At 53.7% G+C, this 14,859-nt stretch overlaps 1 protein-coding gene across 1 annotated transcript in view; it reads right to left on the reverse strand.

The window, feature by feature from the left end:
* The window catches only part of LOC144822618 (uncharacterized), a 327,297-nt gene that overhangs the window by 159,690 nt on the left and 152,748 nt on the right, over positions 1-14,859 (reverse strand). Inside the window, exons 8-9 of the mRNA XM_078680351.1 lie at positions 11,987-12,147; positions 9,646-9,691 (exon numbers count right to left, since the gene is read on the reverse strand). Of these exons, the coding sequence (XP_078536477.1) occupies positions 9,646-9,691; positions 11,987-12,147 (207 nt within the window). The remainder of the gene's footprint in view (positions 1-9,645; positions 9,692-11,986; positions 12,148-14,859) is intronic.

Raw genomic sequence — 14,859 nt, forward strand, 5'->3', positions numbered from 1 at the left:
AGCTCCCACCCCGGTTGTAGTCCCCCAAGGTTTAACCCTGTCCCCCACCCTCTTTAATCTTTATTTAGAGCCACTCACCGAATTTCTTCGTATCGCCAACATCTCCTACCACATGTATACGGACTGTTAGACGGGGACCTGGAGGGTCGGCCGAGCACAAGGGGAGAGGCCTCCGGTGAGGGCCGTCTCCAGCGATCGTACAGACAAGTAACTTCCCCCCCACAGATGGACACCACACGAAGATCAGATTAACACCTTTTATAGGCAGTTCTTGAAGCAAGGTAGTACGATACAAGGAGATCAGGATTCGATGATCCTCTCAATTCTAGTCTCTAGTAGGGAAGGGGGTAGCGGGACAGTCTTGGTACCTATGGGTACCGAAGTGAAACAGCGGTAGCTCACAATCCTCGAGCTCGGCGGTAGGACGGGTCGGACCGCGGCAGCGCCAGCAGGTCCCGAAGAGATCGTAGGTGGCAACGGGCCGCGGCAGCGCCAGCAGGTCCCAACGAAGATGACGGTTACACCGGGCCGTGGCAGCGCCAGCAGGTCCCATGAGGATGGAAGTTACAACGGGCCGCGGCAGCGCCAGCAGGTCCCACGAGGATGAAGGTTGCAGAAGGCCGCGGCAGCGCCAGCAGGCAGGACGATAGTTCACAAGGCAGGGCCAGCAGTCCGTCAAGGATGAGTTCTTCTCGGTGTCTCTTGACTCCAGGATACAACTGCCTTCCTGCTCTGGGGCTGCCTCGGTTATAGGTCTGGCGCCCTTTGATGTCCGGACCCTCGCACGGGGAGGTCGGGAGGTCCGGGATGAGGGAGTCCAGACACCCAGCAGGGGGGTGGAGCCAGCACCCGGGGAGGCTGGGGGCGATCGGCACCTGGCGGGGGAGAGCCATCGACACTCCTTTCTCCCATTAGCCTGCCAAGTGGTCCGTTCACCTCCTGGATGGATGGTGGTGCCGGGATGGCGGGGCCTGGCCGGGCCCAGGGTTGGGGTCGAGCTGAGGCCACGCGGCCGCGTGGTGCAGTGTCCAAGATGGCGGCTGGGCCGGGCAATGGGGCTGACGGGGGCCCGGGCCCGTGACACAGAGATATCCGGGAGCAGGCGTCCCGGAGGGGACGGGTTGCGGGTTGCTTCTGCGGGTAGCCCCCGGAGAGCCGGTGTCTGGGCCCTGTCATGCGGGGAGGGAGTGAGCCCTTCGTGGGGCCTGTCCAACATGCGTCCCCCCCAGCTGAAGGCGGGGAGAGTCACCCATCCTCTTGGGGACTCTCCTCGTCGAGGCGGAAAAAGCGGGACAGGCCATCCGCGTTGGCGTGGTCTTGGCCAGGGCGATGCTCCACAGTGAAGTCCATCCCCTGCAGGGAGATGGACCATCGCAATAGTTTGGGGTTCTCCCCCCGCATTTGCATTAGCCATTGCAGGGGCCGATGATCTGTTTGTACCCGGAAGTGGGTTCCGAAGAGGTAAGGCCGGAGCTTCTTGAGGGCCCATACTACTGCGAAGGCCTCTCGCTCAATGGTGCTCCAGCGCTGTTCTCGGGGCAGGAGGCGTCTGCTGATGAAGGCCACTGGTTGGTCGACTCCCTCGGGGTTCAGTTAGGAGAGGACGGCCCCGATGCCATGGTCTGAGGCATCAGTCTGGACGATGAACTCACGGCTGTAGTCGGGGGCCTGGAGCACAGGAGCGGTGCACATGGCGGTCTTCAGCCTCTCGAAGGCCGCTTGACAGTCGGGAGTCCAGTTGACCGTTTTTGGGTTGGTCTTGGATGTGAGTTCCGTGAGGGGCCCCACAATGCTGCCATAGTCCTTTACGAACCGCCGATAGTATCCGGTGAGCCCCAAGAAGGCTCGGACCTCGGTTTGGGTCATGGGGGGGCGCCAGGACTGGATGGCAGCGATCTTGAGCTGGAGGGGGGCCACCAGACCGCTCCCCACTTGGTGTCCGAGGTAGGTCACGGACCCCTGGCCGATTTGGCACTTGCTGGCCTTGATTGTGAGGCCGGCCCGTTGGAGGGCCTGCAGGACCCCTCGGAGGTGGCGGAGGTGGTCTGACCAGTGGCGGCTATACACCGCGATGTCGTCCAGGTATGCGGCGCTGAACTCCTCGAGGCCCGCCAATACCTGGTTCACAAGTCGTTGAAACGTGGCTGGAGCGTTTTTCATGCCGAATGGCATCACTCTGAAATGGTAGTGTCCATCCGGGGTGGAGAAAGCGGATCGTTCTTGTGCCCTGGGGGTGAGGCCTATCTGCCAGTAGCCCGCCGTCAGGTCGAAGATGCTTAGGTAGCGGGCCGCCCCCATGCGGTCAACTAGTTCGTCGGCTCGGGGATGGGGTGAGCGTCGGTTCGGGTGACAGCGTTCAGACCCCGATAGTCGACGCAGAACCGGAGCTCGGGTGTGGTGCCCGGGGCCGCAGCTTTGGGGACCAGTACAACCGGGCTGGCCCAGGGGCTGTCCGAGGGTTCGATGACTCCGAGTGCGAGCATCTTGGAGACTTCTTCTTGGATGCAGGTGCGTACCCGATCTGGTACTCGGTACGGCCGGTGTCGGATAGGAGGACTGTCGCCAGTGTCCACGTCGTGCAGACACCAGGGGGTGACCCCGGGTGTGAGGGAGAAAAGGTTTGAAAAATGCAGCAGGAGGGCCCGACAGTCTTGGCGCTGCTCCGGGGTTAGAGCCTCGGAGAGTTGGACCCCGTCCACCGAACCATCTTTTTCCCCGGCCCCCAGTAGGTCAGGGAGGGGCTCGGAGTCCTCTTCCGCCCCACTGTCTGTAGCCATCAGCAGGCTGAGCTCCGAGCGCACGAAGTGGGGTTTGAGTCTGTTGGCGTGGAGGACCCGGAGGGGGTTCCGGGGGGATTCCATGTCGATGAGGTAGGTGACGGGGCTCTTACGCTCGATCACCTTGAAGGGCCCCGTCCATTTGTCCTGTAAGGCACAAGGTTCGATGGGGGACATCACCCATACCTGCTGGCCAGGCTCGAATTCGATGGAGGAGGCATGTTGATCGTACCACTTCTTCATGTCCTCCTGACTGGCTTCAAGATTGGCTATGGCGAGCTCTCTGAATCGCCGGGTCTGATTACGGAGGGTCAGGAGGTACTTGTAGACGTCTGGAGGGGTCTTCAGGGGGGCCATTTCCCACTCTTCTTTAACTAGGCTGAGAGGCCCGCGAACAGGGTGTCCGTACAGGAGTTTGAAAGGGCTGAAGCCGAGGGACTTCTGGGGGACTTCTCGGTAGGCGAAGAGGAGGCACGGTAGTAGCACGTCCCACTGGCGGCGTAGGGGTTCTTCTAGCCCCATGATCATCCCCTTGAGAGTGCGGTTGAATCGCTCGACCAGTCCGTTCCCTTGCGGGTGATAGGGGGTTGTGAATTGGTAGGTGACTCCGCACTGTTGCCATAGGGATTTCATATATTTTGAAATAAAGTTCGTGCCCCTGTCGCTGACGACTTCCCTGGGGAAGCCCACTCGAGAGAAGATCCCCATTAAGGCTCGACCGACCACTGGTGCTGTTGCAGTTCGAAGGGGAACCGCCTCAGGATAGCGGGTGGCGTGGTCCACCAGGACCAGGATGAATCGATGCCCTTGTGCTGTTCGGGGGTCCAGGGGCCCCACAATGTCTATTCCCACCCTCTCGAACAGGGTGGTCACAACGGGGAATGGTTGCAGAGGTGCCTTGAGTTTGCGGCCACTCTTCCCGCTGGCCTGGCAGGTCGGGCAGGACCGGCAGTGGGTGGAGACGTCATTTCTCATTTTCGGCCAGTAAAAGTGAGTCACCAGGCGGTTGTAGGTTTTGTCTTGCCCCAAGTGTCCAGCCAGGGGGACATCATGGGCCAAGTTCAGAAGGAAGTCTCTGAAACGGAAGGGCACCACCAGCACTCGACTGGCCCCCAGCTCCGCTATTCTTTGTTCGCTGTACAGTAGGTCATTGTCCCAATAGATCCAGTGGGCCCCTGCGGTGTCTCCTGCGCCCTGGGCGAGCGCTTGCTGTCGCAGTCCCTCGAGGGAGGGACATGTCTTTTGCTCTTGCCGGAATTGTTCTTGGGTGGTCCCCCCTTCCTGACGCCACTGAGCCAGGTCCGGAAGGTCTTGGGGCTGAGCGGGCTCTTCGTGGGTTTGTTCCGGGGTGTCGGTAGGGATGGAGTCTCCCTCTGGAGCGATCGGGGGAGGAGGTGCTGGCCATTCGGGTTCTTCAGATCTAGGGATGGTGTCGGCGGCCATGGACCGGGTTGTTACGCACGCCCAGCCCGGGAGGCCTAACATCCCCAGGTGCTCTCTTCTTTCAACGGCTGCCCACGGGGAACTCTCGAGATCGTTCCCCAGGAGGCAGTCCACGGGGGCATCGTCGCGGACAGTCACTTTTAACATACCGGAGACTCCTCCCCATTCGAAGGGGACGCAGGCCATCCGACACAGGCTCTCCGAATTGTCGGCCGATCGGACGGGGCAAAGAACGTTTGGCAGAATTTGTTCTGGGGTCACCATGTGACAACGGACGGCCGTCACACTGGCCCCGGTGTCACGCAGGGCTTCGGCCTTACGCCCATTTATGTTCACCCACTGGCTGTATTTCCTGGTGTTGGCTGGTAGGGGAGCCCGCGGGATCAGGTCTCTTCCCCCTAGGCAGGCCAGGGTCATGGCGGCAGGTTCCCACTCGGGCTGCTCCTGCTCATACTCTTCAGGCTCTTCGGAGACTTGCTCTTCTCCTAGGGCGGCGGCAGCCACCTGGCGGGGTCCGGGGGTCTGGTTCTTTGGGCAGGTCGGGTCACTGGCATAGTGGCCGACTCGCTGGCATCGATGACACGTAACGTTGGCTCGGAACCCCGGGCGCATCGGGGGGTTGCCCCGGCCGGCCGGGGGCGGGGTGTTGTTGGCGGGAGCGGCCGGGACGGCGTCTCCCTGTCCTCCTCCTCCTCCTCCTTGGGGACGATGAAGACCTTGGTTGGTTCTGTTCTGCTCGTTTGGCCCACTCCGGGTCACTCGGGTGCTCTCCCATCGCTCAGCCTCGGCGGCGAGCTGCCGTGGGTCAGTCAATTTACTGTCGAGGAGGTGCTGCTTGAGCTCGACGAAGCAGTTGTTGGAGAGGTGCTCCCACACAATGAGGTTGAAGAGCTGTTCGTAGGTTGTTACGTTGCTACCCTTGATCCATCCCTCGAAGGCTCGGCTGAAATAGTTCACATATTCTATCCAGGTTGTACCCGGGATCCGGGTGCAGTTGCGGAACCTCTGGCGGTACATCTCGGGCGTCAGCCCATATTGACTGAGGAGGGCGGCCTTCATGTGGTCATAGGACATCATTTGATGGTCCGGAAGCTGCAGCAGGGCATCCCGGCCTTCATTGACGAATCTCCCCCATAGACCGGCTCCCCAGTCACTTCGAGCGATCCGGTGGGCAGTCATGGCGATCTCGTAGGCCTTGAACCACTGCTGTATGTCGTCGTTCCGATAGTATTCACGGACCACATCCTTGGGGATGTGGACCTTCTGTTCGGTAGTACCTGGGGGGCGCGGTTGCTCGGGCACCCCTAGGTCTTTGTTCTGTTTGCGCATTTCTATCTCCGCTAGCTTGCACTCGTGTTCGTATGCCAGTCTTTTTTCTTCGAGTTCTCTCTGTCTCTGCTTTTCCTCTCGCTCTTCTTGGAGCCGTAAGTGTTCTAAGTTCATCTTTTGTTCTGCCAGTTTCAATTCTCCGTCTAATTTGAGCCGTGCCAACTCTAACTCGTGTAGTCTATTTTTCTCTCGTTCTCGGATCTCTTCCCGGGAGAGATCCGTTCTCCTTTCTTCCGTCAGAGTGGTGTTTGTCTCCGGGGCTTCGGGGTCCGGCGATATTTGTCTCTGCCCAGGATTCTAGGGCGTGTTTGAAGTCCTCTTTCGTGCTCAGACCGGTGGTGGCAATGCCTAGTTCTATGCAAAATTGTTTTAGCTTTCGGTGGTTGTACTCTTCCAGTTTTTCCATCTGGAATTTCTCTGCAGATCCGCTCTCTCTGGTCGTCATTGTGGATTAGTCGTAGGGTGAGTTACTCTCTGTACGGTTACGCGTTGTTTCGGATCCCACCGCTGCAACCAATGTTAGACGGGGACCTGGAGGGTCGGCCGAGCACAAGGGGAGAGGCCTCCGGTGAGGGCCGTCTCCAGCGATCGTACAGACAAGTAACTTCCCCCCCACAGATGGACACCACACGAAGATCAGATTAACACCTTTTATAGGTAGTTCTTGAAGCAAGGTAGTACGATACAAGGAGATCAGGACACGATGATCCTCTCAATTCTAGTCTCTAGTAGGGAAGGGGGTAGCGGGACAGTCTTGGTACCTACGGGTACTGAAGTGAAACAGCGGTAGCTCACAATCCTCGAGCTCGGCGGTAGGACGGGTCGGACCGCGGCAGCGCCAGCAGGTCCCGAAGAGATCGTAGGTGGCAACGGGCCGCGGCAGCGCCAGCAGGTCCCAACGAGGATGACGGTTACACCGGGCCGCGGCAGCACCAGCAGGTCCCACGAGGATGGAAGTTACAACGGGCCGCGGCAGCGCCAGCAGGTCCCACGAGGATGAAGGTTGCAGAAGGCCGCGGCAGCGCCAGCAGGCAGGACGATAGTTCACAAGGCAGGGCTGCGGCAGCGCCAGCAGTCCGTCAAGGATGAGTTCTTCTCGGTGTCTCTTGACTCCAGGATACAACTGCCTTCCTGCTCTGGGGCTGCCTCGGTTATAGGTCTGGCGCCCTTTGATGTCCGGACCCTCGCACGGGGAGGTCGGGAGGTCCGGGATGAGGGAGTCCAGACACCCAGCAGGGGGGTAGAGCCAGCACCCGGGGAGGCTGGGGGCGATCGGCACCTGGCGGGGGAGAGCCATCGACACTCCTTTCTCCCATTAGCCTGCCAAGTGGTCCGTTCACCTCCTGGATGGATGGTGGTGCCGGGATGGCGGGGCCTGGCCGGGCCCAGGGTTGGGGTCGAGCTGAGGCCACGCGGCCGCGTGGTGCAGTGTCCAAGATGGCGGCTGGGCCGGGCAATGAGGCTGACGGGGGCCCGGGCCCGTGACACAGAGATATCCGGGAGCAGGCGTCCCGGAGGGGACGGGTTGCGGGTTGCTTCTGCGGGTAGCCCCCGGAGAGCCGGTGTCTGGGCCCTGTCATGCGGGGAGGGAGCGAGCCCTTCGTGGGGCCTGTCCAACACGGACGATACCCAAATATACATCGATATCTCTTTGCTCGAGGAGATCCACTCCCTGAATGAGACCCTGAAACTGACTGTCCAATGGCTAGCCAATAACCAACTCAAACGTAATGCAAAGAAAACTGAATTTCTCCTAATCTCCCCTTCAAAAGCCAATCCAGAGATTCAGATGTGGATCAAGGCCATCACAGCCCTGAACTGCCCGCCGACCATTATGGACTCTGCCAAATCCCTGGGCCTAATCCTAGACTGTAACCTGGACATGCGGGACCACATCAACTCAATGGGTAAAGCAGATAGATTCCACCTGAGCTAGCTATAGAAGCTGAAACCTTTCATCGATGCTCCGGACTTAAAAATGACAGTTCAAGCACTAGTCATTTCTAGAATGGAATATGGTTGTTCCACCCTTACAGGACTACCCAAGAACTCCTTAGCACCAATAAAAACCAGCCTCAACGCGGCCGCCAGACTACTCCCCGGCACCAGGAAATACGAACACATCTCGCCACACATGAAAGTGCTGAACTGGCTCCCTCTAGAGGCCAGAATTCAGCTGAAACTGGCATGCATTACACACAAGGCTCTATACGCAAACTCCCCTGCTTATATGGCACAGAAACTAGCGGTATCTGGAGGAAGCAGGAACTCCCGGTCCGCTAGAAACCTCTTACTCCAACCTGCCTTCTTTCAGAAAAAAAAGAACCTACAATAGGGCATTCACCGGAGCAGCACCAAGAATTTGGAACTCTTTCCCACCTGACATCAGAAGAATCCCTTCTCTAGCACGTTTCAAGAAGGAGGCCAAAACCTTCCTCATGGGTAAATTCCTCATCTAGGGCCAGATGCAGGTAAATCTCATTTACCGATTCATAAATACCGAATTTTACCGATTCGGTATTTATGAATCTGTAAATGAGATGTAGGTAAATATTCGGTATTTTTTACCGAATCGGTAAGATTCGGTATTTACCGATTCGGTAAATACCGAATCGATATTTGCTATTGAATCCTATGAGCCTTGAAGCCCATAGGATTCAATAGCAAATACCGATTCGGTATTCACCGAATCGGTAAAAATACCGAATTGCTAAGGGGGACAGGGTGTCACTTTGACACCCAGTTGCACCCTTGTAACTGACTCTTGCGCCATGTGGCACACATACATGTCCTTAGGGCATGTCTGTGTGCCACATGGCACAGGTGTACATGCACAGATGTGCATGTACACAAGAATTCGTAAGTTACCATGCAATTGTATTGCATGGTAAATACCGAATTCTAAAGGCCCTGTAGCACTGTAAGAAGTGCTACCTACATCACAAAATAAATTTTCGGTATTTTTACCGAATGGTAAATTTACCGAATCGGTAAAATGTACAGAATCGGTAAATTTACCAATTCTTTAATTTTAACGATTCGGTAAAATTACCGATTCGGTAAAATTACCGAAAATGTATGTTTTTTTAGCCCCTACATCTCCATAGCCCTTTCCCGGTCGGAAACGGCCGAAAATCTGTATTTTTGGCCGTTTCTGACCGATAAAGGGCTACCTACATCTGGCCCCTAATGCCTGACCACAACCACCGCACTGTGCCAGATGAATCTAAGACTATCGCTTCTTCCCCAGATCACCAACTCTCCCCACTGAGAATATGTGGGACCGTTGTTGTTGCTGACTCTAACGGTGATTGTTACCATACACCTGTATCCCCTTTTTCCCTATGTTCACAGCACCCCGGCCCCTCGCCATCCTTTTTGTTGATTTTGTATATTTCTGCACTTTAAACTTTGCTTGTTCAACACTGTATACCATGTAAAGCGCTCTGATACCCTCACAGGCCAAGTTCCTGCTCTATAAAACACAAAAATAAATAAACAAATAAAATAAAATCAGCCTTGAGCCTGTTCCTCATGGGAACAGTCCCGCTCGAACCACAGGGCCAGGTCCTCCCTTAACCGGAACACAAGCATCCTAGGACCGGTGTCACCCTTATTATGGGCTTGTCTGCCAGGTATAGGTTGGTTCCAGTGGCACAGTGAATCTGGGACCCCATCTGGCATATCCAGCGCACTTAGGACACCAAATGCAAAAGCAACAAGTTGATGGATGGAATACTTGAATTAATCTCAGCCACTGGCAATCACTCGGACCGCATCCCAATCCATTGTTTTTTGCCTACCACGCCACCCCAACTTGGACTCAGCCATACGCAAATCAGTCTTGAGCGTGTTCTTCATGGGAACAGTCCAGCCCGAACTGCGATCATAAGCAAGGTGCAGTGGCAGAGCTGTGTATCGGTGTCAGTACTGTAAGTGTCGGGTGGTGAATGTCAGGGTTGAGGTGCATTTGCCGAGCTGTGTATTGGTGTCAGTACTGTAAGTGTCGGGTGGTGAATGTCAGGGTTGAGGTGCATTAGTCGCGCTGTGTGTGGCCTCAAGACTTTGCGCAATTGAAGCACTGAGCGTCACTCACCTGAGACTCGGCTGTGAGGTGGCGCTTGTGTTTATCCAGGATGCACCTTCAAAGAGAACATAACAAGGAGAATGTGTGTTAATCTCTGTGCCCCTGGGTGGGCCAACAGTAAGAACCACATCCTGGTGGTGGGTGGTGTTGGGGTGCTGATCTGCTTGCCCTGGGTATTTACAGGACTGCACTTTATTTACTCGATGAAGGGAACTCCTGATAGATACATAAAGTGCCTAGAGTGGTCTGTGAGATGCTTCCTAACACTAGTGAAAGATAATAAAATAGGGAACCTGGTTCTCCTCAGAAAATCTGGGTATTAAAAGGTCATATAGTGATTCTCAAGGGTCAATTCCTTGTATATAATTATTTAGAATGGGGTGAATAAAATCCCCTTTAAAGCTAAGTTCCACCTCATGACTCTTACTAATTTTCTCCTGCAGGTTCTTTTTCACACCTGCTTTCTCTCATTGTCACTGTTTTCTTTTCTTTCTCTCCCTCCTATTTTTCCTCTTTTCAGACTTTTTTTCTCTTGCTTTTGTACAAAGTCTACTGATGAACACTAAGTCCAGGTACCCAAAAATGACTGTTGCTGCCCGCCACCTGCACAAATTAAGCACCACAAGGAACAAGTACATTACTTACACATTGATTAAAAAAGGGTTTATAATTAACTTTGACAAGTTACAAGTATATCATTATATCAATCCAGACACTGAACGTTTCGATCCTTATCGGCAATACATATGGTGGATCTTCTTCAGGACAGACTATTGAGACAAAACCCATATCTCTGAATTGGGCAAATGCCAATGATGCAATCATGCCAGTCACCAACCCTGGGACTAAACCATCTTCCAAGTGTTTTAGACACACTCCTCAGACTTAATCTACAGCCCTCAATTTTAACCCCCACATCCCGGTAGACCTAACAACTAACCGAAAGTAAAGGATTCATCTGTAAGAAGGTACAGTAATGGCGTAACCCCAGAGCACAGATGACTAACATCCGCTGAAAGATGTACAGGGTTTGTGTAGAACATTCAACTCTTCACTCTCTACACCCATCACAGGCACCTCCAAACAACACAAAAAGAGAAAAATAAGGAAAAGTATAGGAAAGTGCCACTTTTTGCATGGCTACCCCCCACTTTTTGTCTAACATCTTATGCAACCTGACTTGGTATGGTCTGGGTCCCCGCCAATCAGGTTCCCCGGGCATGTGTTCTTTCCAAAGACTGTACCTTTGTATCCACAATTGGCACATCCCTGGCCACAGGTAAGCCCCTTGTAAAAGGTACCCTGAGTACCAAGGGCCCTGTGACCAGGTTAGGCCTCTAAGGGCTGCAGCACCTGTTGAGCCAACATTAGAGGCCCTGTACCTTAACACACTCACAATGCCGTTGCAGGCTGCGTGTTTTGGTGCAGAATAAAGTGAAGAGTCGACATGGCACACATCCCTGTGGGCCATGCCTGCAACCCACTGCCTGATGCCTAGGTAAGTCACCCCGCTAGCAGAGTGCGCTAGCCCTCAGGTGAGGGCACAGTGGCATGAGCCCTGTGCCGCTACAGTGTCTACGTCCATTCTTTGACACTGTACGGGTAGTAAGGTCATAAAGGGTATATAGTCTGGGAGCTGGTCATTAAGAACTCCACAGCTCAATAATGGCTTCATAAAAACCTGGAAAGTTTGGTATCAAACGTCTCAGCACATTAAACCCAGACTGATGGGATTGAATGGAAAATGCACTCAGAGGGCATTTCAGAGATGCCCCCTGAACAACGACCAACCCTGGTTCAGTTCCTGAATGGCTACCCACCATTTGCCACCACCAGGCAGGTTTCTGGACCCCTGGGTAGAGGGACTCGGCTCTCTGGGTCCAGAAACAAAGCCCATCCTGGGCAGAGGTGTCATGCCTCCTCCCCAGCCTGGCCTGGGTCTACAAAGAGGAAGCTGCCTTTGTAAGCTGTCCTTTCCTTTTGCTTCCCCCAGCAACTGGCTCCCACTGGTTCTGCCCCCCACCCTGGGCAGGAGAATCGGCGTGATAATCAAGTGAGGAGGTGAGGTGTGCCCACCTTTGCCAACCACACCCCTCAGGTGGGGGAGGCGAGGTGAAGCACACATGTCAGCCCCCTCCAACTTGAAGATGAGGGGACCCAACCAATTACGAGGAGGCACATGCCCCCCTCCCACTGGAGGGTGGCATAATCGGGGGTGTCCCACCCCAAGGAAGGGCCCCATTGCTCCGGAACTGCACACCCCTTTTAATGCCCCTAAATTTACTATTTAGGGGTGACCCTGAACCTTGCCCCCTGAGATGCTGTATCTGTTGCGGTGTCAAGTGCGTACCTGAAGAGGTGAGCACACAGGTGCCGGGCCTCCGGGTGATCCTCATTCGCGTCCAGCGCCAAGAAGCGCTCTTTGAAGTCCTCACAGTCCATCCAGAAGTGCAGCAGGTGGACTCCTTGGGTGCCCTGGAGGAAGGACTGGAACGCCTCCATCCCTTCCAGCTGAAACACAAGGGGGCGGCAGTGAGCTGAAGGCCTGGCATGCTTTGCCTCTCAAGAAGAGATGTTTCTAGCCGCTAGAAGATAATCAGTTCCATCTCTCTCATTCTCAACCATACAACTTTAGACTAACATTTGATCAACTTTTGTTTTCCTTGTGTCTCTGAACTCTTTGGGCCCGATTCACAGAACTAACTTACGACAAAATCCTAAACTTACTACTTTTGGTATTCACAGAAGTTAGGATTTTGTCTTAAGTTTGTCTAAAGTCTGTCTTAAGTCTAAGTCTGTCTTAAGCCTGTCTTAAGCCTGTCTTAAGTCTGTCTTAAGTCTGTCTTAAGCCTGTCTTAAGTCCGTCTTAAGTCTGTCTTAAGTCTGTCTTAAGTCTTTCTTAAGTTTGTCTTAAGACAAACTTAAGACAAAATCCTAACTTCTGTGAATAACAAAAGTAGTAAGTTTAGTATTTTGTCTTAAGTTAGTTCTGTGAATTGGCCCCTTTAATTTTGTCCATTCTGCACCCTAAGGACAAGTTGTGCTTTCCTACAGAATTTATTTCCCTCGCCTCTTCGGCTGGTTCTTCTTTTCTTAACCAGCTCTCAAGTCTTGTTTTTTGTGCCACCAAAAAAAACCTCCCCTGAGATGGTCTTTCAGTCCCCTCGCCAGCACTTGATTGGCATCAAATTCCCAACCACTTCCTTCAGTGCTGGGTCTGGTGGATTAGTGGACTAGGCGCCCACTGATGGGGCCTGTGTTCGACCTCATGGTCACAGGTTCAAATCCCAGTGGGCCCACTCAGCCGTTCATCCTTCTGAGGTCGATAAAATGAGTACCAATGAGTTGAGTAACAACAAACATCTGTTATTCAGCACCAAGAGACCCTTAGGTGAACGTGTGCTTTACAAATATACGCTATGTTCAATTTTTCTAAGTAAATCCAGCTGCCATGAGGGACAAGTGAAACACGTCATGGCGGAATAATCCTAGTTATTCAAACAGAGTGCCCACATGACTTATCCCTCCTACCTCCCACGTCGGACATCACCCTGACATCTCACTGTGTATCTTCCTCCTTGCCTGGTTATTTGCTGCAGGCTCTTCGCCCTGCTTCACTCTCTCCTGGTTATTTGCTGCAGGCTCTTCGCCCTGCTTCACTCTCTCCTGGTTATTTGCTGCAGGCTCTTCGCCCTGCTTCACTCTCTCCTGGGCAGTTGCTGCACTCAGATTAGTTTTGGTGGCGCTCACCTTTCCTTTACTGCCTGCATGTCCTTTCTCTCATCTTTATTAATTGCAAGTCCACAGCTCGCACCAAGACATTTTAATCCAGGTGCCTCAACATCACATCTGGCCTTTGCCATTTTTCCCTCATTTCCCACAACATGGACATGAACTGTCCCTATCTCCCCCATACCTGCCCACACCACTGCCACCTCTTCAAATGTATAGAGGAAGATGGAGGATTGTGCCCTCACAGTCTCTCAAAGGTGCTCCAAAAAGAAATTTCAAGCGCTCTTTAGTGGTTTTGCGTGCGTGGTTTTTATTTGCTGGTGCATATGCGAAAGAAGAACATCCGACACGTGTTTCGCCCTGGTGGCCTATTGGCCATGGGCTTTTTCAAGGCAAGGAATCGAGTCTGTAGTCAGTTTAAGTTTCGTGATTCTCTAACAGGCCGGTATTTCGTTTTCTGCAGCCCTGACAATTCTAGCCCCCAAGCCCAGAGACTTCCACCCATACAGTTAGCCACACATCTTCAAATGGCAGTCCCAACTTCTAGCCACAGGGCTACCTTCCAGCACACTCTCCTGCCCACTTCACGATTGCGTGCCCACATCTGCAGATCTTTTTCTGAAGCTCCGGACCATTCCACCTCTGCGATCAATAACCTTAGTAGCCCTGATCCCTCATTAACCACTGTCCAGTTTCAAATATCCCAACACTCTGTTGCTGTTCCCTCTTCACTAAATTGTAACCCTCCCATCGCTGCCAGTCAGGAAAAAATGCACCCCACACTTGCACCCCTCCACACCCTCCTGCTGCAAACACATCCTCAGTACACCTAGCCTGTCCAATACAGCCTTTCCACCCTCCCTCGTACAAGCCTCCTCAGACGTACAAAACTCTTCACCAGCTGTACTGGGCATATCTCCAGACACACCCATCCATACTTCTGTATCCACTGCTCCCTGATCCATTTTGCACTCCATCGCCTTCACACACAACGTGCCCACGCCCACTCACATCCTCAAACAATAAAAATAGAATCGTCACCCGCATCGCCTAACCATGCCCGCAACTTTGGCTTCATCCTGTTCAGCAAGCTCACCATGAAAAACCAGAACACTGTGGTCTCTTCGCCTGATTCCTCACTCTCTGCGTGCTCCACAGGGCTTTCAGATGGCTCCTGGTCAGCACCAGATGTACCATCACCCAGGCACTAATCACAAGCGACTAGACTATGGCAACGCACTCTACGCAGAGAGCGCCATACATGTATGCCTACATTTCAGTAGTAAATGTGGAAGGGGCAAAGGGGAGTGGCTGGGAGAATACATACAAAAGAGTAAGGGTGATTGGAAGAGGAATGCACCCACAAAAGAGTAAGCCCATAGCTATTCACAACTACACTTTGATAGTTAATTCAGCCAAATAGGAACCCAAAATAATGGTAAATTCCGTCTAGCACAGAGCAGGTACTACAACACCGTCCCATAGAATAAA

The sequence above is a fragment of the Lissotriton helveticus genome, chromosome 3_1, assembly GCF_964261635.1.
Source record: "Lissotriton helveticus chromosome 3_1, aLisHel1.1, whole genome shotgun sequence".
Classification (NCBI taxonomy): domain Eukaryota; kingdom Metazoa; phylum Chordata; class Amphibia; order Caudata; family Salamandridae; genus Lissotriton; species Lissotriton helveticus.